The sequence below is a fragment of the Haemorhous mexicanus genome, chromosome 28 (genome assembly GCF_027477595.1).
Source record: "Haemorhous mexicanus isolate bHaeMex1 chromosome 28, bHaeMex1.pri, whole genome shotgun sequence".
Taxonomy (NCBI): Eukaryota; Metazoa; Chordata; class Aves; order Passeriformes; family Fringillidae; genus Haemorhous; species Haemorhous mexicanus.
Genome location: NC_082368.1, coordinates 5897403 through 5922787, shown reverse-complemented (window position 1 = coordinate 5922787; position 25385 = coordinate 5897403). Strand labels below are relative to the sequence as shown.

The 25385-nt window shown below is 49.8% G+C and overlaps 2 protein-coding genes across 2 annotated transcripts; both read right to left on the bottom strand.

Annotated features, from left to right (window-relative positions):
- Positions 1-374: 374 nt before the first annotated feature.
- Positions 375-2412, bottom strand: HOXB2 (homeobox B2). The gene is made up of 2 exons (XM_059869367.1): positions 1837-2412; positions 375-904 (listed from the first exon to the last, which is right to left on the bottom strand). Exons 1-2 carry the CDS (start codon positions 2231-2233, stop codon positions 420-422), a joined length of 882 nt encoding a protein of 293 aa, XP_059725350.1. The 5' UTR covers positions 2234-2412; the 3' UTR covers positions 375-419.
- A 7552-nt stretch (positions 2413-9964) lies between these two features.
- HOXB3 (homeobox B3) lies at positions 9965-15326 on the bottom strand. The gene is made up of 2 exons (XM_059869251.1): positions 14764-15326; positions 9965-11157 (listed from the first exon to the last, which is right to left on the bottom strand). The coding sequence occupies exons 1-2, from the start codon at positions 15128-15130 to the stop codon at positions 10391-10393; spliced, it is 1134 nt and encodes a 377-aa protein (XP_059725234.1). The 5' UTR covers positions 15131-15326; the 3' UTR covers positions 9965-10390.
- Positions 15327-25385: the final 10059 nt, after the last annotated feature.

The window sequence follows — 25385 nt, the reverse complement described above, 5'->3', positions numbered from 1 at the left end:
GGGCAGAGCCGGGCAGGGCAGAGCCAGGCAGAGCCGGGCAGGGCAGAGCCGGGCTGGGCAGAGCCGGGCAGAGCCGGGCCGGGCAGAGCCGGGCAGAGCCGGGCAGAGCCGGGCCGGGCAGAGCCGGGCAGAGCTGGGCAGAGCCGGGCAGAGCCGGGCCGGGCAGAGCCGGGCAGAGCCGGGCCGGGCAGAGCCGGGCAGAGCTGGGCAGAGCCGGGCTGGGCAGAGCAGAGCCGGGCAAAGCAGAGCCGGGCTGGGCAGAGCCGGGCTGGGCAGAGCCGGGCTGGGCAGAGCCGGGCAGAGCCGGGCCGAGCAGAGCCGGGCAAAGCAGAGCCGGGCTGGGCAGAGCCGGGCAGAGCCGGGCAGAGCCGGGCAGAGCCGAACCGGGCCGGGCCGGGCAGAGCAGAGCGCGGCTCCCGTCAGGGCAAATCCAAATCCTGCAGGTCCATGGTGCAGAGCGCGCTGCTGAAGAGCTCCAGCTCCTCCTCGGAGAAGCGCAGCGGGCTCTCCAGAGAAGCGGCACCGCCAGAAAACCCCTGGGCCAGCTCCAGGCACGGCTCCACCGAGAGCCAGCCCAGCTCGGGCAGCCCCGGCGAGTCCCCGCCCGGCCCGGGGGCCGCCCCGCGCTGCTCCGCGCTCCCTGCGCGCTGCTCCGCGGGGCCCGGCGCGGCCGAGAGCGGCTCCTCCTTGTGCTGCGTCTGCCTCTTGTGCTTCATCCTCCTGTTCTGGAACCACACCTTGACCTGGCGCTCGCTGAGCTGCAGCAGCGCCGCGATCTCCACGCGCCGCGGCCGGCACAGGTATTTGTTGAAGTGGAATTCCTTCTCCAGCTCCAGCAGCTGCGTGTTGGTGTAGGCGGTGCGGAGCCTCCTGGAGCCGCTGCCCTCCGCCAGCCCCGCCGCCTCTGCCAGGGGGGAAAAATCGCAGGAATTGTCAGCAAAGTGGATCCGTTCGACTGATCCCGCTCCGGAGGAATTCTCTGCCTCGGGGGCGAAAAGGGATTTTGCTCCCTGGTCTCTCCCTTTAGAGCCCTTCCCTCTCTGCCGCCCTGGTGCATAAAAGGAATTTCTACCTTCTTTCTAAACGCCTAAAATGTAGGAAATGTCGAAATCCCTAAAATGTAGGAAATGTCTAAATGTCTTCATTCCTTCTTTCCTGGTTTTTGGGGGTTTTTTTTGTTTTTTTACCTTTTCCCGGTACTTTGGTTTCACTATCCCAGTTTTCCCCGGCCAACGAGCTCCGCTGGCCGCCCTGGTCCTGCCCGCTTTTACCCGAGCCGTGGAAATCCTGGAATTGTTCCTCCAGCACTTTATCCCGAGGGAAAGAAAGAGGCCGAGCAGCGAGAGGCTGCTCCTTTTCCTGGAGGGTTTTGGGCTGTAATAATTTCATTTTACAGGATCAGCCCCGGCTCTTTCACCTCCCCACCCCTCTGCCACCTTCCCACCCATTTTCCTTCCTCCCTCCGCGCATCTTTGGGGTTTTGTTGTTTTTGCTTTTCCCTTTTTTTTAATTTTTTCCCTTTTTTCCCCCGCGGGCTGTAAAACCCCGCAGCTCTGGCACTGAAAGCCGAACAAACGGAGTTGCAAACCCGCCCCGGCCCCCCCGGGCCCTCCTCGCTCGGGGCTGGGGCAGAAGTTGCAGAAATTTGTTGTTTTTATTGGCGGGGGGGGAGGAGGCAGCAGAACCCCGCGAGCCCCGGGCTGGGGACATCGCTCCGAGGATTGCCCAGTCCCGGGGGAGCCCCCCGGGCAGGGGGATGGGCTGGGGCCGTTTTGGGGCCAGGCCAGCAGAATTGGCCATTTTCCATTCTCCGAGGCACCCCCCGGCCATACGAACCTGCGGGAGATCCCGCGGCGGGCACCGGCAGCGAGGAGGAGGAGGAGGAGGAGGAGGAGGAGGAGGAGGAGGATGGTGGGGACGAAGCGGCCGGAGCCTGGCTGCTTCTCTTGGACGATTTCTTCTCCTTCATCCAGGGGAATTCCGCTGCCCGGGGGCCGGGCCGGGCCGGGCCATGGGGGGCTCGGCTCTGGCTCCTCGGGCTGCCCGAGCAAGGATGGAGGCTTTGGAGGAGGCTTTGCTCCAGAGGAGGAGGAGGAGGAGGAGGAATTAATGTCGAGTCCTTGATTGATGAAGTTTGAAATGTCTCCAGGACAGCGGGGAGAGACGTCAGGCACTCAGCGAGCGAAGGCTGGCTATTTATAAACCCGATCTCCCTCTCAAATTCAAAATTCATGGCTTTTCCAGGGCCCGGGCTTTAAAAAGCGGGAGGGAGGCGGGGGAGAGGGAGGAGGAGGAGGAGGAGGGGGAGAGGAACCGGAGGGCCTCGGGTTTTTGATGGCGGGGATGATGACGGTCCTCGGGCTTTTTATAATTGTTATATTGCTGATAATACGGGCGGAGGGGGACCTGGCTCGGCTAAACTCGGGCTGGGGCGAAATTGCAGCCAATTCCTCGTCACGTGGGAGGCCCCGGCCAATGGCAGGAGGGGCCCGGTGGCGAACAGAAAGCGTTATTTTCTTTAATTGATCGGGAAAAAAGGGAGGAAAAAGCGAGAGGGAGAGAGGGACCCCAGAAAAGCCGAAAGCAGCACCCCAGAATCAGCGAGCATCCTTCCTTCCTTCCCTCCTTCCTTCCTTCCCTCCTTCCCTCCTTCCTTCCTTCCTTCCTTCCTTCCTTCCTTCCTTCCTTCCTTCCTTCCTTCCTTCCTTCCTTCCTTCCTTCCTTCCTTCCTTCCTTCCTTCCTTCCTTCCTTCCTTCCTTCCTTCCTTCCTTCCTTCCTTCCTTCCTTCCTTCCTTCCTTCCTTCCCCCCCTGTTCTCTCTGTCCTGCCCATGTCCCTCTGTCCTTCCTGACGTTCCCTCCCCCTCTTTCCCTGTCCTTTCCTTGCCCACTCCCTGCCCCGTTCCAGCCCCATTCCCCCCATTCCCGGGCCTACTCCATCCCCATTCCTGCCCCGTCCCATCCCCATTCCCGTTCCATTCCCGTTCCTGCCCCGTTCCTGCCCCGTTCCATTCCCATTCCCGTTCTTGCCCCATTCCCATTCCCGTTCCTGACCCATTCCTGCCCCGTTCCTGCCCCGTTCCATCCCCATTCGCATTCCAGCCCCATTTCAGCCCCGTTCCTGCCCCGTTCCATTCCTATTCCCGTTCCATCCCCAGTCCCGTTCCATCCCCGTTCCAACCCCATTCCTATTCCCATTCCATCCCCGTTCCAACCCCATTCCAGCCCCGTTCCAGCCCCGTTCCAGCCCCATTCCAACCCCATTCCAGCCCCTTTCCAGCCCCGTTCCTGTCCCGTTCCAGCCCCATTCCAACCCCATTCCAGCCCCGTTCCAGCCCCGTTCCAGTCCCATTCCTGTCCCGTTCCAGCCCCATTCCAGCCCCATTCCTGCCCCCTTCCTGCCCCGTTCCAGCCCCATTCCTGTCCCGTTCCTGTCCCGTTCCATCCCCGTTCCAGCCCCGTTCCTGCCCCGTTCCCTCCCTGCCCCTCCCGGTGCCTCCAGCCCATCCCGGGCTGTGCCCACTTAGGAAACCAAGCGAGTTTTTAAGCCGAGTTTAGTTAAACCCGCCCGATTTGGGGGTTTAACCCCAAACTCGGACTCTTTCGGAGCAGCCTAGTCCCGCTCCTTCCCAAGCCCGGCTCACTGGGCGCTTTGCTCTCGGCTCAGCGGCCAGGCGCGCCCTAAGGTCACGGATACCTCGGGATCGCCTTCCTTCCTTCCCATCCCCTCTCCCACGAAGCAGCGCCACTTCCCCAGTTTACAAAATAAAGGAAAAAAAATGAAAAAGTCATTTCCCCCGATTTTTTTTTTCCTTTTTTTTTTTTTAATTTTTTTTTTCTTTCTTTCTTTCCCGTCTCTAAAGCGCCCCGGGTCCGCACAACCCGAAAAGAAGAGAGCAACCATCAATCTTCTCCTGCAAAGGCTCCTGACAGCTCGCCCTGACTCACCCGGCAGAGAAATTCCGCTTTTAGCGCCGCGCTTTTAACCCCGGGCATGTTTATAAACTTTAATCCGCCCGTCTCAACTCAAAAAAAAAGAGAGAAATCAAAACGAAACTGCCTGGAGGGGATGGAGGAGGAGTTTTGGGGTTTGCTGGAGCTCCAGTTGTCCCAGTTTGCGACTGGGAGGCTCCGCTCCCGCAGGGAGCAGCCTGGAAACTTTTGTCCCTTGAGGCATCCGCGTGGGTGGGGAGGGCTTGGGAATGGATCCGAACTCCCTGAGCGAGCGGGGGTAAAGAAAATAATGACAATAATTCAAAAATCACCGAGCGGGGGTAAAGAAAATAATGACAATAATTCAAAAAAACACCGAGCGGGGGTAAAGAAAATAATGACAATAATTCAAAAATCACCGAGCGGGGGTAAAGAAAATAATGACAATAATTCAAACAACACCCAGCGCAAAGCAGAATTTCCTCGAGAGTTTGGTGGATCCGCGTGTGAAAACTCCTCAAAGTCTGTTTGGGATGGAGGATGGAGGATGAAAAAGGAAATATTCGGGGATTGCTGGTTTGAAGTGGATTTTTGGGGTTTGGGAATGGGATGAGGAGGGGGAATTTGGGGTGGGAAATTCTTCACGGGAGCTGCCGAAAGGTGTCTGGGCTCTTTGTTGGGAGGGGAAAAGAAAAGTGAAAATTGGGGGGAATGGAAAGAGGGAAAAGTGAAAAGAGGGGGAAAAAAAGAAAAGTGGGGGGAGGAAAAGGGGGGGATGAAAATAGGGGAAAAAGGGGAGAAAGTGAAAATAGGGGAAAATGAAAGGGGAGAAAATGAAAAGGGGGGAATGGAAAGGGGGAAAAAGGAAAAGTGGGGGGGTGAAAAGAGGGGAAATGAAAAGATGGAAAAATGAGAAGAGGGGGGAAAAAAGAAAAGTGGGGGGAGGAAAAGGAGGAGAAATTAAAATAGGGGAAAAATGAAAAGGGGGGTTTGAAAAGAGGGAAAAATGAGAAGAGGGGGAATGAAAAGAGGGGGGAAAAAGGAAAAGTGGGGGGATGAAAATAGGGGAAAATGAAAAGGGGGAAAAATGAGAAGAGAGGGGAAAAAAAGAGAAGTGGGGGGAGAAAAGGGAGAGAAATTAAAATAGGGGAAAATTAAAGGGGAGAAAATGAAAAGGGGGGAATGGAAAGAGGAAAAAAAGAAAAGTGGGGGGATGAAAAGAGGGGGAAATGAAAAGAGGGGAAAAATGAGAAGAGGGGGGAAAAAAGAAAAGTGAGGGGAGGAAAAGGGGGGGAAATGAAAAGGGGGGAAAAATTTAAGGGGAGCGAAAATGAAAAGGGTGGAAAATGGAAAGGGGGGAAAAAAGAAAAGTGGGGGGATGAAAAGAGGGAAAAATGAGAAGAGGGGGAATGAAAAGAGGGGAAAAAGGAAAATGGGGGAAAATAAAGAGGGGAAAATGAGAAGACGGGGAATGAAAAGGGGAGGAAATGAAAAGAGGAGGAAAACTAAAGAGAGGAAAAAGGAAAAAAACCTCTTGGAAAATTGGGATTTTTTTTTCCCCTGGCATCACACGGAGGCAAAAGGGAAAAACCTCGCGGGTGAGGGGGAGGTTTCGCATCCCTGGGATGAATTCCGAGCTCCGGGAACCGAAGGGAAGCGAAGGGAAGCGGGGGAGGCAGCGCTGCCCGCCCAGGGCGCGCCCCGGAATTGGTTTTTTTCCCTTTTTTCCCAGATTTTAACCATTTCCTGGGAATCCCTGGCACAACATGGCGCCGGAAAAAATCCGGGAATGGGAGCGGGGAGAGAGAAATGTTCTGCCAGGCGGTGCCGGGATAATTTCGTCATTTTATGGTTTAAAACAAATTTAAAAATTGATTTTAAAATTAAAAATCTTTCACAGGCCGGGACGGGAATTGCTCCTTGCAGTCCCGTTATTATTGATAATTATTTGTAATTCTATTTTTAATGATGAACCTGGAACTCGGTGTTGGAGGAGGGGTCGCAGCTCGGGGTCGTTTCTTAGGAGAGTTTTCCCCACCGGAGTTTTCTTTTTTATCCCTCGGGGATTTGTCCTGGCTGAGCACACAGGTGGAGGAGAGGAGAGAAATGGGAAATATCTGAAATGGGAAATATCTGAAATGGGAAATATCTGAAATGTGAAATATCTGAAATATCTGAGATGGGAAATATCTGAAATGTGAAATTTCTGAAATATCTGAAATATCTGAAATGGGAAATATCTGAAATATCTGAGATGGGAAATATCTGAGATGGGAAATATCTGAAATGGGAAATATCTGAAATGTGAAATATCTGAAATATCTGAAACGGGAAATATCTGAAATGTGAAATATCTGAAATATCTGAAATGTGAAATATCTGAAATGGGAAATATCTGAAATGGGAAATATCTGAAATGTGAAATATCTGAAATATCTGAAATGTGAAATTTCTGAAATATCTGAAATGGGAAATATCTGAAATGTGAAATATCTGAAATATCTGAATTGGGAAATATCTGAAATGTGAAATATCTGAAATATCTGAGATGGGATATGGGAAATATCTGAAATATCTGAAATGTGAAATATCTGAAATATCGGAAATGGGAAATATCTGAAATATCTGAGATGGGAAATATCTGAAATGTGAAATATCTGAAATGTGAAATATCTGAAATGGGAAATATCTGAGATGGGAAATATCTGAAATATCTGAAATGTGAAATATCTGAAATATCTGAAATGTGAAATATCTGAAATGTGAAATATCTGAAATGGGAAATATCTGAAATGTGAAATATCTGAAATATCTGAAATGGGAAATATCTGAAATATCTGAAATGCGGTGCGGGGAATGCCGGGCATTGGGTGCAAGATATAAAATGTAAAAATAAAATGTAAAAATAAAATATAAATTGTAAAATACAAAAAATAAACCTTAGAAAATACTGGGCTGTGGGCTCTAAAGGATGTGATATGCAATATATAATATATAATATATATTTTATAGATTATAATATATATAATATATATTATAATATATATTATATATATAATATATAATATATATATTATATATATAATATATATAACATACAGTGGATATTATAGATATTATATATAAATGTAAGCTATAAACCCATAAAATATATTAAATATAAACTATAAAAAACACATAACTTATACAAAACATATAAAAATGTAAAAAGGACAAAGCACAAACCCCACGCGCTGCTTCTACACCCCAACCCTCTTTGTTGTTTATTTTTCTTTTTTCTCTTTTTTTCCCCCTTTTTTGGGTACCTTTTCCAGCCTTTCCGCCCTTTTCTCGTGCAAGGAAAATCCCAAATCCCCCTCTCCTCTCCTTCCTCCTCCTCCTCCTCCTCCTCCTCCTCCTCCTCCTCCTCCTCACCCAGCACCATAAAACTTTTATTGCCCCTGCTTTCTTTAATGGGAGTTTTCTTAGGCCTTTGGAGCAGAAAAAGCGAATTATTCACATTATTCCCTCCGGGGCTCTTCTCCCCTTTCCCTTTCCAGGTGTTTTTGGGTTTTTTCTCCTCTTTTAACCCAAATTTGGGGTGCCTGGGAGGAGCAGCCTGGTGCACGTGGGTGCCTCAAATTCCTACCTCAGGAACGATTCCCTGTTTGGCCAGAACTCAATGATTTTGGCCAGAACTCGATGATTTTGGCCAAAACTCCACGATTTAACATTTAATTCAATAACATATTATGGAATAATATCATATCCCTATTATGAAATCCTGGGTTTCATTCCTCGTCACTTCCCAAGGCCCCGCATGGAATCTCCGGGCCATTTTTATGTTTTCTTCTCTCTCTTTTTTTCCCCCCCTCTCTTTGTTTTTATTTATTTTTTTCCTCGCTTCATCCTTTTCCCTTTGTTTTCCTCCCCTCTCCAATGGCAGCCGGGCCTGGCTCCACGTGATGCCTCTCGGTGGGCCCCAATTCCCAGGATTTCACCCCAAACCCACTCCGCTCTCCTTCCCCTCCCCGTCTCCCTTTCCTCCCCCCAATTCCATTTCCCTCTCAAATCTTTATTTTCCCCTATAAAAAACCAAACCAGGAGGGGTCAGAGATAAAACGGAGAGCAGAAAGTTTATTCAGGAATGGTTGAGCAGAGCAGGCTCGGAGGAACAAAGGGGGAGCAGCCAGAGGAGGGGAGGGGACGGAGCCGGGTGAATCCTCCCGGCCCGGGAGGGAACAATTCCAGCCTGCTCTGCTCTCCTGCCTCCACAAGAACCAATTCCATTATTCATAAGGACCCCGGGAACAGAAAACTACTGCTTCTCCCTAAGAACTAAAAGAAGCTCCTGGTACAATGACAAGGGGAACACAATCGCTTTTTTTTTTTTTTAATTTTTAAATATTTTTTTGGCTTTTTTTTCTTGCTTTTTTCTCGCTTTTTTTCGGAAGGAAATACTAAAAAAGTACCATTTCATTCTTATTTTTGTTGGGGTTTTTTTGTTTTTTTTTTTTTTTTCCCTCATATAAATACACGGTCTGGGGAGAGGGGGGCAGGGGGATAAATAATACAAAAAAAGGGAAACGAAAAAAAGGGAAAATATTTTCAACTGGCTCTAACCAATAAATATATATGAATGTTCACCAGAACACACACCTAACTGAAGGGCGCCTCGACGGAGCTGAGAGCCCTTCCAAGTTGCTTTTATTAATTCTTATTATTAATTCTTTTTTAATACCCATGATATGTAAACTCTAAGTGCAACAAAGATGTCCAGGCAGGAAAGCGCCGGCAGATCCCAGGGATCCCTCGGCTTCTGCTTCCCTGGGAGGACATTCCCTCTGCTCAAATATACCCTGTTTTCACCTCAGCTCGGAGGAGAGGAGGAAAGAAGCTCAGCATTTCCCAGATTGCTTTTTTTTTGCTCGTCAACCCTTAAAAAACAGCCCCAAAAAAAGCCCAAACCCTCCCCAAAAAGAGAAATGGAGAAAGGAAGGGAAATGTTCCGAAATGTTTCCTCCTCTCTTTGGAATTTTGGGTGGTGGGGGGAGAAAGGGGGATTTCGGCCTTGCCAACGATTTCCTCGAGCCCTGGTGGGGTCAGACTTCTCTCAGCCCCGGGTTTTTAAAGGGTTTTTTGTGGGGTTTGGAGAGGGGGAGCAGGGCCTGGAGGGACGGGCGTGGGCAGGTTGGGGATTGGCAGGTTTGGGGGATTCGGGGGGAAGTCACCCTGTGGGAAAGGGGATTTTTCCTCTTCCAGTCAGAAATTGGGTCTATCCCTTTTCCAGTCAGAAATTGGGTCTATCCCTTTGCCAGTCACAAATTGGGTTTATCCCTTTGCCAGTCAGAAATTGGGTCTATTCCTTTTCCAGTCAGAAATTGGGTTTATCCCTTCTCCAGTCAGAAATTGGGTTTATCCCTTTTCCAGTCAGAAACTGGGTTTATCCCTTTGCCAGTCAGAAATTGGATTTATCCCTTTTCCAGTCAGAAACTGGGTTTATCCCTTTTCCACTCAGAAATTGGGTTTATCCCTTTGCCAGTCAGAAATTTGGTTTATCCCTTTTCCAGCCAGAATTTGGGTTTATCCCTTTTCCAGCCAGAATTTGGGTTTATCCCTTTTCCAGCCAGAATTTGGGTTTATCCCTTTTCCAGTCACAAATTGGATCTCTCCTTCTTCCAGTGGGAAAGAGAATTTTTCCTTTTTCTGATGGGAAATTGGGTTTTTCCCTTTTCTGGTGGGAAAGGGGATTTCTCCTTTTGCTAGTCAGAAACTGGATTTTCATCTTTTCCAGTCAGAAATTGGATTTCTCCCTTTTCCAGTCAGAAACTGGATTTTCCCCTTTTCCAGTCAGAAACTGGATTTTCCCCTTTTCCGGTGGGAAATCGGATTTTCCCCTTTTTCAGTGGGAAATTGGATTTTCCCCTTTTTCTGGTGGGAAATTGGATTTCTCCCTTTTCCAGTGGGAAATTGGATTTTCCCCTTTTTCGGTGGGAAATTGGATTTCTCCCTTTTTCGGTGGGAAATTGGATTTTCCCCTTTTCCAGCAGAAAAGGACAACCCTTCCCCTGAGGGCTGGGAAGGAAAGCGCCGGTGGATCCAGAGGAGGATTCCAAGTGGGGAGAACTTCCTGGTGGATCTCCTTGGGGTTCTTTGGATGCAGAGACCCCAAAACTTGGCTGGTGGGCTCTTCTCCCTCCCGGCGCCCGGGGATGACCGGTGACCATCCGGACGTGGCTCGGGAAGGCCGGATTTGGCCTCTCACACCCTGCGGGGTTCCCACAGAAGCACCCCGAGCCCGTTTCGGAAGCATTTCTCTGGAAACCCAGGAGGTTCCTCCCTTGCAAAGCCACCAACACCGCTCGCCTTCTGTGCTCATCACAAACCCCCAAACCGGCGAGGCCGGCGAGAAACCCAACCCCAACATCCCTGAAACCCAAACCGCCCTTTTTTCCCCCCGAAAGCGGCTGCTTGCCCTCTCACAGGTGGGTGAGCTTGGGCGCCTCTCGGATTCTGCCCTGAGAAGTCGCGTGGTGCGACGAGAGCTCCGCGTAGGCGGCGTGGCTCTCGCACGGTCCCTGGGGCTGGCCCGCCGGGACCCCCCCGTAGTCCATGCCGCCGGCCTGCTGCTGCTGCTGGCCCAGGTGGTTGAGGCCGTAAAGGGCCGGGCCCGAGGCGGGCAGAGAATCCACAAAGTTCCCTCCGACGTAGGCCGGGCTGCCCTGCACGCCGTAGGCCGCGCCGTCGGCCTGCAGCACGTGCGCCTCGTACTCGGCCGCGCCGGCGTATTTCTGCTGGCTCGGGCAACCCTTCAGGGCCGCTTGGTAGCCGGGGTTGGCGGCGGCGTAGGCGTTCTGGTGGGGTTTGCCGAAGGACGGCGGCGACGGCGCCTCGTAGGCGGCGCTCATGGGGTGCAGGGCGTTGAGGAAGCCCGCCGAGGCCTGCATGGCCTGCGGGGGGCTGCCCGCCGGGGAAGGCCCTCCCGAGGAGGAGCCGCCCACGCCTTTGGATTTCTGATCCTTTTTGTACTTCATCCTCCTGTTCTGGAACCAGATCTTGATCTGGCGCTCGCTGAGGTTCAGCAGGTTGGCCATCTCCACGCGCCGCGGCCGGCACAGGTAGCGGTTGAAGTGGAATTCCTTCTCCAGCTCCACCAGCTGGGCGCTGGTGTAGGCCGTGCGCGCCCTCTTGGAGGCCGAGGAGCCCGGGGGGCTTTTCTCACCGCCGCCGCCGCCGCCGCAGGTTTCTGCGGAATGAAATAAAAAGGAATTACTTAGGGGCACAAATTGAAAGCGTCGCTTCTTAATCAAGCCTCCCCTCGCCCCTCCGGCCGGCCTGCACTCCATAATCGTGTCAGTTATTAAGAGCCCTGCTCTCCAAAGCTGCCCCCGCGTTATGAAAATTGGATCATGTCATGTCGGGGAGGATTCGGGGCCTGCCCGAGGAGCAGATTGCTGCCCGTGGATCGTCCCGGGAAAACGCCGTGCGGCGCGGCCGGGCCCAGGAGAGCGGGCTGGGGTTGGGGAGGGCGTGGCTTGCACACGGGTGTGGCACCCAGGTGTGGGCTCGGTTTGCACACAGGTGTGACACCCAGGTGTGGGGCTGGTTTGCACACGGGTGTGGCACCCAGGTGTGGGCTTGGTTTGCACACAGGTGTGACACCCAGGTGTGGGGCTGGTTTGCACACAGGTGTGACACCCAGGTGTGGGGCTGGTTTGCACACAGGTGTGACACCCAGGTGGGGTCGGTTTGCACACAGGTGTGACACCCAGGTCGGCTCGGTTTGCACACAGGTGTGACACCCAGGTCTAGAGCTGGTTTGCACACAGGTGTGACACCCAGGTGTGGGCTTGGTTTGCACACAGGTGTGACACCCAGGTGTGGGGCTGGTTTGCACACAGGTGTGGCACCCAGGGCTGGGGTCGGTTTGCACATGGGTGTGACACCCAGGTGTGGGCTCGGTTTGCACACAGGTGTGGCACCCAGGTGTGAGGCTGGTTTGCACACGGGTGTGACACCCAGGGCTGGGGTCGGTTTACACACAGGTGTGACACCCAGGTGTGGGGTCAGTTTGCACACGGGTGTGACACCCAGGGCTGGGCTCGGTTTGCACACAGGTGTGGCACCGAGGTCTGGGGCTGGTTTGCACACGGGTGTGACACTGAGGTTTGGGGTCGGTTTGCACACGGGTGTGACACCCAGGTGTGGGGCTGGTTTGCACACAGGTGTGACACCCAGGTGTGGGGCTGGTTTGCACACAGGTGTGACACTGAGGTCTGGGGCTGGTTTGCACACAGGTGTGACACCGAGGTGTGGGCTCGGTTTGCACACGGGTGTGACACTCAGGTGTGGGCTCGGTTTGCACACGGGTGTGACACCCAGGTGTGGTGTCAGTTTGCACACGGGTGTGACACCCAGGGCTGGCTCTGCACCCACCTGTGCCAGAGGAAATCTCACTAATGGCGTTAACGGGGATGGAGCGCGCACCGCGAGGTTCGTGGGAACGGGTTTGTCAAAATTGGGGTGAATCCAAACGGAGTTTTTGGGTTTAATCTGAATTCACCTGAGTTCTGGTAAATCTGAGCTGAATTTTTGGATTTTATCTGAATTTATCTGTGAATTTTTGGGTTTAATCTGAATTCACCTGAATTCTGGTAAATCTGAGCTGAATTTTTGGGTTTAATCTGAATTTATCTGTGAATTTTTGGGTTTAATCTGAATTCACCTGAGTTCTGGTAAATCTGAGCTGAATTTTTGGGTTTAATCTGAATTTATCTGTGAATTTTTGGGTTTAATCTGAATTCACCTGAGTCCTGGTAAATCTGAGCTGAAATTTTGGGTTTAATCTGAATTCGCCTGAGTTCTGGTAAATCTGAGCTGAATTTTTGGATTATATCTGAATTTATGTGAACTGTGCTAAATTGGAGCCAAAATTTTGGTTTTTATCTGAATTTATCTGAATTGCAGCAAATCCAAGCTGAATTTTTGATTTTTATCTAAATTTATCTGAGCTGCGGCAAACCCCAATGGAATTTTTGGGTTTTTATCTGAATTTCTGCCACCCTCAGGCCTCTCTTTGGGATTCTGGGCTGGAAATTGGGAATTTGGGTCAATCCTGAACTGATTCCTGCCACCCTTTGGGATTCTAGAAATCATTTTGGAATTCTGGGCCAGAAAATGGGAATTTGGGTCTTCCCTAAAGCGATTCCTCCAACCCTTGGGGATTCTTGTACCTCTCTTTGGAATTCCGGGTGGGAAAAGCCAAATTTAGACCTTCCCAGAACCGATTCCTCCAACCCTTTGAGGTTCTCAGACCTCTGTTTGGAATTCCAGGTGGGAAAATGGGAACTGGACCTTCCCAGAATGGATTCCTCCAACCCTTGGCCTCTCTCAGACCTCTGTTTGGAATTCTGGGCTGGAAAAGCTGAATTTAGACCTTCCCTGACCACTTCCTCCAACTCTTTGAGGTTCTTTGACCTCGGTTCGGAATTCAGGGTGGGAAAATGGGAATTTAGACCTTCCCTGGACCACTTCCTCCAACCCTTTGAGGTTCTTATACCTCGGTTTGGAATTCCGGGTGGGAAAATGGGAATTGGACCTTCCCAGAATGGATTCCTCCAACCCTTTGAGGTTCTTTGACCTCTGTTCGGAATTCTGGGTGGGAAAAGCCAAATTTAGACCTTCCCAGAACCGATTCCTCCACCCTTGGCCTCTCTCAGACCTCTGTTTGGAATTCCGGGTGGGAAAACGGGAATTGGACCTTCCCTGGACCGATTCCTCCAACCCTTGGCCTCTCTCAGACCTCTGTTCGGAATTCTGGGCTGGAAAATGGGAACTGGACCTTCCCAGAACCGATTCCTCCACCCCTTGGCCTCTCTCAGACCTCTGTTTGGAATTCCAGGTGGGAAAATGGGAACTGGACCTCCCCAGATCCGATTCCTCCAACCCTTGGCCTCTCTCAGACCTCTGTTCAGAATTCCAGGCGGGAAAAGCCAAATTTAGACCTTCCCAGAACTGATTCCTTCAACCCTTTGAGGTTCTCAGACCTCTGTTTGGAATTCCAGGTGGGAAAATGGGAATTGGACCTTCCCTGGACCACTTCCTCCAACCCTTTGAGATTCTTTGACCTCTGTTTGGAATTCTGGGTGGGAAAAGCCGAATTTAGGCCTTCCCTGAATGGATTCCTCCACCCTTGGCCTCTCTCAGACCTCTGTTTGGAATTCTGGGCTGGAAAATGGGAATTGGACCTCCCCAGATCTGATTCCTCCACCCTTGGCCTCTCTCAGACCTCTGTTCAGAATTCCGGGTGGGAAAAGCCGAATTTAGACATTCCCTGAATGGATTCCTCCAACCCATTGAGGTTCTTTGACCTCTGTTTGGAATTCCAGGTGGGAAAATGGGAATTGGACCTTCCCTGGACCACTTCCTCCAACCCTTGGCCTCTCTCAGACCTCTGTTCGGAATTCTGGGCTGGAAAAGCCGAATTTAGACCTTCCCAGAACCACTTCCTCCAACTCTTTGAGGTTCTTAGACCTCGGTTTGGAATTCCAGGCAGGAAAACAGGAACTGGACCTTCCCAGAACCGATTCCTCCAACCCTTGGCCTCTCTCAGACCTCTGTTTGGAATTCTGGGCTGGAAAATGGAAATTGGACCTTCCCAGAACCGATTCCTCCAACCCTTTGAGGTTCTTAGACCTCGGTTTGGAATTCTGGGCTGGAAAATGGGAATTGGACCTTCCCTGGACCGATTCCTCCACCCTCGGCCTCTCTCAGCCCTCCTCCACCGACTGCTTTTGCCGTTTAACCTTCCGATCTCCGGCCAGGAGCGCGTCCCCGGGGCCTGCCCATCTACCTGCGCCGGGCGAGCCGCTCTTCTGCTTGGAGTTCTGCCTCGACTCCTTCATCCAGGGGAAGATCTGCTTGGAGATGCCGCCCCCGCCGGCCCCCGGCCCTCCTTTCCCGGCGCCGTTCTTCCCGGCCTGGCCTCCGTCGGCGCGCTCGGCCTCGGGCGACGCCGGCGCCTCGGCGGGCCGCATGCAGCTCCCGTTGAGCTCCTTACTCTTGCCGTGGGACTGCAGGGAGCAGGAGGACCTCTGGAAGTCGCTCTCCAGGTGGGAAGAGGCCTGGAAAGGCGGCTGGGCGCCCTCGTAGGCGAATCCATTGGCGTAGGAGTAAGGCCCGAAGAGCGTGGAGCCGTCGTAGTACGAGGCCTTCTGCATCGTTCTTGGCTACCGGGGTCTTGACACCCCTAGGGCAGAACATTGGCACCCCGAGGCCACGTGACGGCCCCTCTCCAGCTGGCTGGTGGGAGCTGACCTGAAAGGTTAGGAGAAAAAACACAATAATAGTGCCAGGAATCCATCTTGGGGCCTGAAAGGCTCCTGACATGAATAGGGTCCCGCCGAACGCGGGGGGAACAGATGCTGCCGGCAGATTTCGCCCTGCCCAGGCTGGGAAAAATTGGATTTTTTTTTTAAGAGGTTTTTTGGGGAGGTGGAGGCTTTTCTTGGGCGGCTCGTTTCGCGCCGGGATGGCTTCTGTACATTGATTTATTCTGGATTTATCCCCCTAAAACAGCCCTGGGGGTTGAGTCGCTGGCGCATTTCCACACCCGGAGAAACCCCAAATCGGCACAAACGTGGGAGAACAGGAGGGAGGAGAAACAAAACACAAAAACCACCCAAAAACCTGCTCTGCCCACTGAGAGCAGCCACGGAGCAGCCCCAGAAACCTCCCGGGGCAGAAATGCAAACTTCATCCCCAGGGTTTGTTTGCTTTTGAGCTGCAAACTGCAAAAATTCATGTTTCCCACTAGGCAACAGCAAAAATCCCTGTTTTCCCCTAGGAGATACCAAAAATCCGTGTTTTTTCTCAGCAAAAATCCGTGTTTCCCCATAGGAAATACCAAAAATCCATGTTTTTTCTCGGGTAACAGCAAAAATCCCTGTTTTTACCCCAGGTAATACCAAAAATCCATGTTTTTTCTCAGCAAAAATCCCTGTTTTCCCCTAGGTAATACCAAAAATCCCTGTTTTCCCCCAGGTAACAGCAAAAATCCATGTTTTCCCCTAGGAAATACCAAAAATCCGTGTTTTTTCTCATGTAACAGCAAAAATCCCTGTTTTTTCCCCCAGGTAACACTAAAAATCCCTGTTTTTTCCCCAGGAACAGCAAAAAAATCCCTGTTTTCCCCCAGGGGCAGGGGAAATCCTCGTTTTCCCCCCAGGTAAGGCTGTCCCGGCGCTCTTGGTTCCTTTTTTGTTTCCCCAGGAACTCGCAGCGCCTCTGGAATTCCGGGCTGAGGTTCGCAGCAGATCGGAGCAGCCGCAGGAATTCCAAAATTCCGACCGCGATTTCTTTCCCCGGCCTGCTCCGGCTCCCTCTCCCCTCTCGGACAGGTTAAATTTAGAAAATAAATTCCCTTTTCCCCCCTTTTTCCCCCTTTTTTCCCGGCAGAGTTTTGTGTTTCTCATCCCAAACCCAGAGCTGGGCAGGCGCCATCCCCACCCCGCTGGGGTTTAACCGCTGTTGTTATTTTATTTTATTTATTTTTATTTATTTTTTCTCTCTCTTTCTCGTGGAAAACAAACACTTCGCGAGGCCATTTGCTCCTCACTTTGCACGCCCTGGATTTTCCGCCTTCCTCCCTTTACCCAAGCTCAAAAACTCTCAAAAAACCCCAATCCAAAGCTTAAAATCCCAACATTCAATCTCTTTTTTCCCCCCTCTCTCTTCCTAGGAGATTTTTCTGCTTTTCCCCCATCTCTTTCTCTTTTCTCCCAGCAGAAACTTTCTCCTGCCTCAAACCAGAGCGGAAAAACCCCAAAAAAAAAAAGGCGAGAACGGCTGGGAAAGGATGGGCTGAGGGATTTAGGCACAGAAACTCCTCTCTGCAGCCCGAGGAGCCGGGAGCGTTTGTTTGGGGGCTGCTCTCATTGTACATTGAATTTTATCTCTTGGATATTCCATTTTATCTGCTCCTCTTTCATCCCCGAGCACAAAACAAACCCAGCCCCGCCGAGATCAAACCCGGCGCGATATTTTTAAGTGCCGAGCTTTTAACAGAAGCCCCGGCTCGACGATAAATCACTTTTTTTTTTGCAATAAATCACTTTTTTTCCCCAATAAATCACTTTTTTCCCCTCTCCTTTTCCTGGCTGCTGTTTTTATGTCGCGTCACACCAAAGCTCCGCTGGCTTCGCCCCGTCCTCGGAGGGAGCTCCGGGCTTGGGGAAATTTATTTCTTGAATTTTTTTTTTTTTACCCTGATTCAATCCTTCCCGCATTCCCAAATCCGCATCGGATCTTCCTCGGAGATGCGTTATTGTCTGCGCCGAGGGCAGATCCTCGCTGCGAGTTATTCTCCTCCTCCTCCTCCTCCTCCTCCTCCTCCTCCTCCTCCTCCTCCTCCTCCCTGGCCATGATAAATTTATCTTATTAAAAAGTAGCCTCGGCTCCCCGAGCCGTGAATTAATTAATTAACAAACAGCAGCGCCTTTATTATGAATAGCTTGGCTGCCGAGATCTGCGAGGGGGCAGAGGCGCCGATTTCTCTGAGGCCTTTCTGTCTGCCGAAGATTTATTTAAAAATAAAAACCAAAACCCCCCCAAAAAAACCCAGCAAAACAAACCCAAACCAGACCCTTGCGAGGCTGGGCCAAAGCAGCTAAAAATAACGGCGGGAATTCTATTTTTTTCTGGGTTTTTTTGGGGGGGGTTCTTGTTGTTTTAAAGGTCCATAAAATGAATTTACGACCCCCTCCGCCTCGCTCGTGGCTCCGCTTTGTACCTCATCGCTCAGCGCCTCACAAATGCCGCTCATTTATCTTCGCCCGGGACGGCCGCAATCCCAATTATTTACTCCAAGGAATTGCTTAGGAAAAGGGGGAAAAAGCCAAAAAAAAGGAAAAAAAAAAGCCGGGGCAGAGGAAGAAATATTGGATGGTGTCGCGCTCCAGAGAAAGGCGGCGGGAGCGGCTCCGAGTTTCACTCGGGCAGCGATTCCCCCCCCAAAAAAACTCTGCCTGCAACTTTGGAGGATTTGGGGCCGTTTGGATCAAAAAAATAAAGAAAATAAAATGATGAAATGAGTGAAGAGCGGGGAGGGGGAAAGGTGAGACAGGGGAAGGGTGAGGATGCTCCGGGATAAAAGGGAAATAGAGAGAAATAAGGCGGGAATAAGGCGGGAATAATGCGGGAATCATGCAGGAAAAATGCAGAAATAATGCAGAAATGCAGGAATAATGCAGGAATCATGCAGAAATGCAGGAATAATGCGGGAATAATGCAGGGATCAGGCGGGGAAGGGCAGAGAGGCCGAAGGGCTCTGCCGGACAAGCGGCCCCTCCATGTTGGAAAATCCGAATTTCGCGACCTGCGAGCGCTCCTGGGGAAAAGCGGCGCCTTTCCCCTCCCCCAGCCCCGGCCCAAGCCGGGCTTAACCCCCCGATAATTCCGGTTCTTGTTAAACCCAACCTGCCCAACAATAGGGCGGGAGCTGGGGACCAGCCCGAGCCCCGCGCCGGGAGAAACAACCGAGAGCCCCCCGAATTTCCCTTCCTCCCTGCCCCCATCCCGAAACCACCACTCCCCCCCAGGCTTGGGAAAAAAAAAATTAAAAATTTTAAAAAACGCGGGGAAAGGCGGAAAAAAAATCAAAAAAAATGAAAGGAAAACAACGCGGGGAGAGGCGGAAAAGAGAAAAATAAAAATGAGTGAAACGGCGGGGAGAGGAGGAAAAAAGAAAAATAAAAATGAATCGAACGGCGGGGAGAGGCGGAAAAGAGAAAAATAAAAATGAATCGAACGGCGAGGAGAGGCGGAAAAGAAATTAAAGAAATAAAAAAATAAACCCGACAGGGTGGGGGTGGCGGAATTAAGGAAAAAAAAAAAGCAACGCAGGCGGTGGGAGAGGGCTGCAAAAGCGGCTCTGCGTGGAAGGAAGCTTAAAGCTTGTGAACTCTTCTTGAACCGAGATTGGAGTCATATGGTCATAAATCATTGGGACATATACTCCGCCATTCACAAAGTGATCCCTCTTTGAGTCCGGCTTACCTTAGTCTCTGACGAGCCAAGCCCAGGCAGACATAATATATTTTCACATCCAGCATCCACGCAATCAATAAGCGAGGAGGGATCCCCCCCTCCCGTTTCCCTCCCGCTTTTTTCTGATTTTTTCTGGTTTTTTTTTTGGTCTTTCTCTCTCTCTGTGACGGGAATGAGGCGGGGGAAGCGTCAGAAGGAGCAGAAAAAGAAATAAAAATAAAAAGGGAAAGATTCAACCCGCTGTTGTGGTGGGTGGGATGGGTTGGAAAAATTAAAATGTTGTTGGGATTAATTAAAAAAAGGGAGAGCGGAGGGGGAGGGGGATCAGCCGGGCGGGTAGGGCGGCTGGCTCGCTCTCCGTTTGGGGAGGGGGAAGGAATAAATAGAAAATAATGGGAAATAAAAATGGGGGCGATTCCCAGCTTCGGGAAAGCCGAGGGGGGTTCGGGAATGGCCAAAGGCTGCAGGTTCCACTTGGCCTCTGGAACGCGCTGCTCACTGCTAACAATGGCCTCGGCTCGGCAAAGGGGAAGAAGGGAGACGAGAAGGGAGGGAGGGAAAAAAAAAAAAAAAAAAAAAAAAGAGGAGAAGGGAAAAAAAAAAAAAAAAAGCTGCCAGAAATTCAGAGATAATTCGGAAATAATTCGGAAAAAATTCGGAAATAATTCAGAAAAAAATTCGGAAATAATTCCGGAACAATTCGGAAAAAAATCGGAAATAATTCTGGAATAATTCGGAAATAATTCAGAAATAATTCGGAAAAATTCGGAAAAAATTCAGAAATAATTCGGAGATAATTCGGAAAAAAATCGGAAAAAATTCGGAAAAAATTCGGAAAAAATTCGGAAATAATTCAGAATAATTCGGAGGTAATTCGGAGATAATTCGAAAATAATTCGGAGATAATTCGGAGATGATTCGGAGATAATTCGGAGATAATTCAGAAATAATTCAGAATAATTCAGAATAAATCTGAGATAATTGGGAGATGATTCGGAGATAATTCAGAAATAATTCGGAGATGATTCGGAGCTGATTCTGGAATTTCCCCCCCATCAGCACCCCGCGACCCCCCGGGCTGCGATGGAAATGGAGCTGGAATTGGAATTTCCATGGAGATGACGGCGGGGAGGCTGCGAGGGGCTGGGGGCGGCGGGGGGAGAGGGACCCCCGAAACTGGGGCGAGACCGGAGGGGCCCGGCCCGGGCAGGAGGCGGCAGCGGCGCCTTTGATCCTCCTGATGAGCAATTAGGCGTTAATTTATGCAAATGAGCCTGGCCCTGCCCGAGCTCGGGGGGCGCCCCAAATCCCCCACCCCAGAAACCAAACCCAAAACCAACCCCCAATTTTGGGGTTTCCGGGGTGGGTTTGAGTAATTCTTGCTGTCGCTACAACTCGGAGTAACTTTGGTGGAACTTTCAGCGCCCCCAGGATGCTCCCCCCACAATTTCCCCTCCCCTCGAAGCCACCCCAAAAACCAAACCCAAAACCAACCCCCAATTTTGGGGTTTCCGGGGCGGGTTTGAGTAATTCTCGCTGTCGCTACAACTCGGAGTAACCTCGGCGGAACTTTCAGCACCCTGAGGACCCTCCCCATAATTTTCCCGTCCCCTCGCAGCCACCCCAAAAACCAAACCCCAAAATTGTTGGGGGTTTCTGGGGGGGTTTGAGCAAATCTCACTGTCGCTACAACTCGGAGTAACTTTGGTGGAACTTTGCGCACCCCAGAGCCAATTTCCCTTCTCCTCAGCCAGCCCAAACTGCAATCTTGGGGTTTCTGAGAGCTCGGTGTGGCTACAACTCGGACTAACTTTGGTGGAACTTCGAGGGCCCCAATTTCCCTTCTCCTCAGCCCCCCCAATTCCCATTCTTGGGGTTTCTGAGTGCTCCATGTCGCTACAACTTGGAGTAACTTCAGAGGAACTCTGAGCACGCTCGGTGTGGCTACAACTCGGAGTAACCTCAGCGGAACTTCGAGCGCCCCAATTTCCCTTCTCCTCAGCCACCCCAAATCCCATTTTTGGGGTTTCTGAGTGCTCGCTGTTGCTACAACTCGGAGTAACCCCAGTGGAACTTTGAGCACCCTGAGGACCCTCCCCATAATTTTCCCGTCCCCTCGCAGCCACCCCAAAAACCAAACCCCAAAATTGTTGGGAGTTTCCGGGGCGGGTTTGAGCAATTCTCGCTGTCGCTACAACTCGGAGTAATCTCAGCGGAACTGCGAGCACCCCGATTTCCCTTCTCCTCTGCCACCCCAATTCCCATTTTGGGGTTTCTGAGTGCTCGGTGTCGCTACAACTCGGAGTAACTCCAGTGGAACTTCAAGCCCCCCAATTTCCCCTCTCCTCAGCCACCCCAATTCCCATTTTTGGAGTTTCTGAGTGCTCGGTGTTGCTACAACTCGGAGTAACTCCGGCAGAACTTTGAGCACCCTGAGGATGCTCCCCCCAGAATTTCCTCTCCCCTCGCAGCCACCCCAAAAACCAAACCCAAAACCAACCCCCAATTTTGGGCTTTCTCGGGCGGGTTTGAGCAATTCTCGCTGTCGCTACAACTCGGAGTAACTTTGGCGGAACTTTGAGCACCCCAGAGCCAATTTCCCTTCTCCTCAGCCACCCCAATTCCCATTCTTGGGGTTTCTGAGTGCTCGGTGTGGCTACAACTCGGAGTAACCTTGGTGGAACCTCGAGCCCCCCAATTTCCCTTCTCCTCTGCCACCCCAATTCCCATTTTTGGGGTTTCTGAGTGCTCGTTGTCGCTACAACTCGGAGTAACTTCAGCGGAACTTTGAGCAACCCCCAACATCCTCCCCCCAGAATTTCCTCTCCCCTCGCAGCCACCCCAAAAACCAAACCCAAAAACCAACCCCAAAATTGTTGGGGGTTTCCGGGGCGGGTTTGAGCACTTCTCGCTGTCGCTACAACTCGGAGTAATCTCAGCGGAACTGCGAGCACCCCGATTTCCCTTCTCCTCCTCCACCCCAATTCCCATTTGGGGATTTCTGAGTGCTTGGTGTGGCTACAACTCGGAGTAACTTCAGTGGAACTTTGAGCACCCCAATTTCCCTTCTCCTCAGCCACCCCAATCCCCATTTTGGGGGTTTTTGAGAGCTCAGTGTCGCTACAACTCGGAGTAACTTTGGTGGAACTTTCAGCGCCCCCAGGATGCTCCCCCCACAATTTCCCCTCCCCTCGAAGCCACCCCAAAAACCAAACCCAAAACCAACCCCCAATTTTGGGGTTTCCGGGGCGGGTTTGAGCAATTCCTGCTGTTGCTACAACTCGGAGTAACCCCGGTGGAACTTTCAGCACCCTGAGGACCCTCCCCATAATTTTCCCGTCCCCTCGCAGCCACCCCAAAAACCAAACCCCAAAATTGTTGGGGGTTTCTGGGGGGTTTTGAGCAATTCTCGTTGTCGCTACAACTCGGAGTAACTTTGGTGGAACTTTGCGCAACCCAGAGCCAATTTCCCTTCTCCTCAGCCAGCCCAAACTGCAATCTTGGGGTTTCTGAGTGCTCAGTGTGGCTACAACTCGGAGTAACCTTGGCGGAACTTTGAGCACCCCAGAGCCAATTTCCCTTCTCCTCCGCCACCCCAATTCCCATTCTTGGGGTTTCTGAGATCTCGGTGTGGCTACAACTCAGAGTAACCTCAGAGGAACTCTGAGCACGCTCCGTGTTGCTACAACTCAGAGTAACCTTGGTGGAACTTCGAGGGCCCCAATTTCCCTTCTCCTCCTCCACCCCAATTCCCATTTTTGGGGTTTCTGAGTGCTCGCTGTTGCTACAACTCGGAGTAACCTCAGAGGAACTCTGAGCTCGCTCGGTGTGGCTACAACTCGGAGTAACCTCAGTGGAACTCTGAGCACGCTGGGTGTGACTACAACTCGGAGTAACCTCAGAGGAACTCTGAGCTCTCTCGGTGTTGCTACAACTTGGAGTAACCTCAGCGGAACTCTGAGCACGCTCGGTGTGGCTACAACTCGGAGTAACCTCAGCGGAACTCTGAGCACGCTCGGTGTGGCTACAACTCGGAGTAACCTCAGAGGAACTCTGAGGTTGCTCAGTGTTGCTACAACTCGGAGTAACCTCAGAGGAACTCTGAGGTTGCTCAGTGTTGCTACAACTCGGAGTAACCTCAGAGGAACTCGGAGCACACTCGGTGTGGCTACAACTCGGAGTAACCTCAGAGGAACTCTGAGCTCGCTCGGTGTGGCTACAACTCGGAGTAACCTCAGAGGAACTCTGAGCTCGCTCGGTGTGGCTACAACTCGGAGTAACCTCAGTGGAACTCTGAGCATGTTCGGTGTGGCTACAACTCGGAGTAACTTCAGAGGAACTCTGAGCACACTCGGTGTAGCTACAACTCGGAGTAACCTCAGAGGAACTCTGAGCACACTCGGTGTGGCTACAACTCGGAGTAACCTCAGAGGAACTCTGAGCACACTCGGTGTGGCTACAACTCAGAGTAACCTCAGAGGAACTCTGAGCACGCTCGGTGTGGCTACAACTCGGAGTAACCTCAGAGGAACTTTGCTCACCCCGGGGCCCTGCGCAGGCCCAAGGGGCACGGGGACCATCGAGCTCATTTGCATGGCCGCTAATGAAGCTCATTTGCATGGCGGCTAATGAAGCTAATTAGCATGGCTGCTAATGAAGCTCATTTGCATGGCGGCTAATGAAGCTCATTTGCATGGCGGCTAATGGAGCTAATTTTTTTAGGGGTTTTAGGGAATTTTTTAAGGGGTTTTTAGGGAATTTTTTAGGGATTTTAGGGAATATTTTTAGGGATTTTGGGGAGTTCATTTTTAGGGATTTTGAGGATTTTTTAGTGGTTTTTTTAGGGGTTTTAGGGAGTTTTTTTAGGGATTTTGGGGAGTATTTTTAAGGGATTTTAAGGATATTTTTTAGGGATTTTAGGAAGTTTTTTTTAAGGGATTTTAGGGAATTTTTTAGGGATTTTCGGGAGGTTTTTTTTGGGATTTTAGGGGATTTTTAGGGATTTTAGGGAATTTTTTAGGGGTTTTAGGAAATCTTTTTTTAGGGATTTTAGGGAATTTTTTAGGGATTTTAGGGAGTTTTTTTAGGGATTTTGGGGATTTTTTAGGGATTTTTTTTAGGGGTTTTAGGGATTTTTTTTAGGGATTTTAGTGAGTTTTTTTGGGGATTTTTGGAGGGATTTTTTTGGGGATTTTAGGGAAGTTTTTAGGGGTTTTAGGAAATCTTTTTTAGGGATTTTAGGGAATTTTTTAGGGATTTTAGGGAGTTTTTTTAGGGATTTTGGAGATATTTAGGGATTTTTTTTAGGGGTTTTAGGGATTTTTTTTAGGGATTTTAGTGAGTTTTTTGGGGATTTTTGGAGGGATTTTTTTGGGGATTTTAGGGAAGTTTTTAAAGGATTTTTTGAGGGTTTTTTAAAGGGATTTTAGGGAGTTTTTTCAGGATTTTTTGTGGTTTTTTTAAGGGATTTTAGGGAGTTCATTTTTAAGGATTTTAGGGAGCTCTTTTAAGGTGTTTTAGGGATTTTTTAAGGGATTTTGGGGTTTTTTTTTAGGAATTTTAAGGAGTTCATTTTTAGGGATTTTTGAGGGTTTTTTAGGGAGTTTATTTAAGGATTTTAGGGAATTTTTAAATTTTTTTAGGGCTTTTAGGGCTGAATTTTCCAAAAGCCCAAGACCAGGAGGGGCTGGCGAGTGGGAGGAAGGCAGGGCTGAGGAATTTACGACTCTGCACTTTTTTTCCCCATTATTTTCCCTTTTTTTTCCATTTTTTTTCCCTTTTTTCCCTTTTTTTCCCCCTTTTCTGTGGAAGCGCTGCTTTTGTTCCCCACCCCAACGATCGCCTTGAATTGCGCCGCCCGAGGCGCTGACGAGGGGGAATTTCTTGGAGAAAAAGGGAACGAGGAGCCGCAAAAATCTCTTTGGAGCTGCCCGGGGTGGTTGCGGCGACCCATGGAGGGGTCCCCAAGCTTTTCAATTATTATTATTATTATTAATTTATTTTTATTTTTATTTTTATTTTTATTTTTATTTTTATTTTTATTTTTATTTTATTTTTATTTTTATTTAATTTTAATTTTAATTTTAATTATATTTTATTTTATTTTTATATTAATATTTATATTTATCTTTATATTTTAGAATTTTTATTTTTATTTTTAATATTTATATTTATATTTATATTTTTAAAATTTTTATTTTCTTTTTATTTTTATTTTTAATATTTATATTTTAGAAATTTTTATTTTTTATATTTATATTTATATTTTTAAAATTTTTATTTTCTTTTTATTGTTGATATTTATATTTATATTTTAAAATTTTTAATTTTATTTTTAATATTTATATTTATATTTTTTAAAAAATTATTTTCACTTTTAATATTTATATTTAGATTTTAAATTTTTTATTTTTATTTTTATTTTTATTT

Coding starts and splice junctions, on each gene's coding strand:
- HOXB3 (XM_059869251.1), bottom strand. CDS start 15,130: ATGCAGAAGGCCTCGTACTACGACGGCTCCACGCTCTTCGGGCCTTAC. Junction 11,158..14,763: donor GAGCGGCTCGCCCGGCGCAG/GTAGATGGGCAG, acceptor TTCATTCCGCAG/AAACCTGCGGCGGCGGCGGC.
- HOXB2 (XM_059869367.1), bottom strand. CDS start 2,233: ATGAATTTTGAATTTGAGAGGGAGATCGGGTTTATAAATAGCCAGCCT. Junction 905..1,836: donor CGCCGCGGGATCTCCCGCAG/GTTCGTATGGCC, acceptor CCCCCCTGGCAG/AGGCGGCGGGGCTGGCGGAG.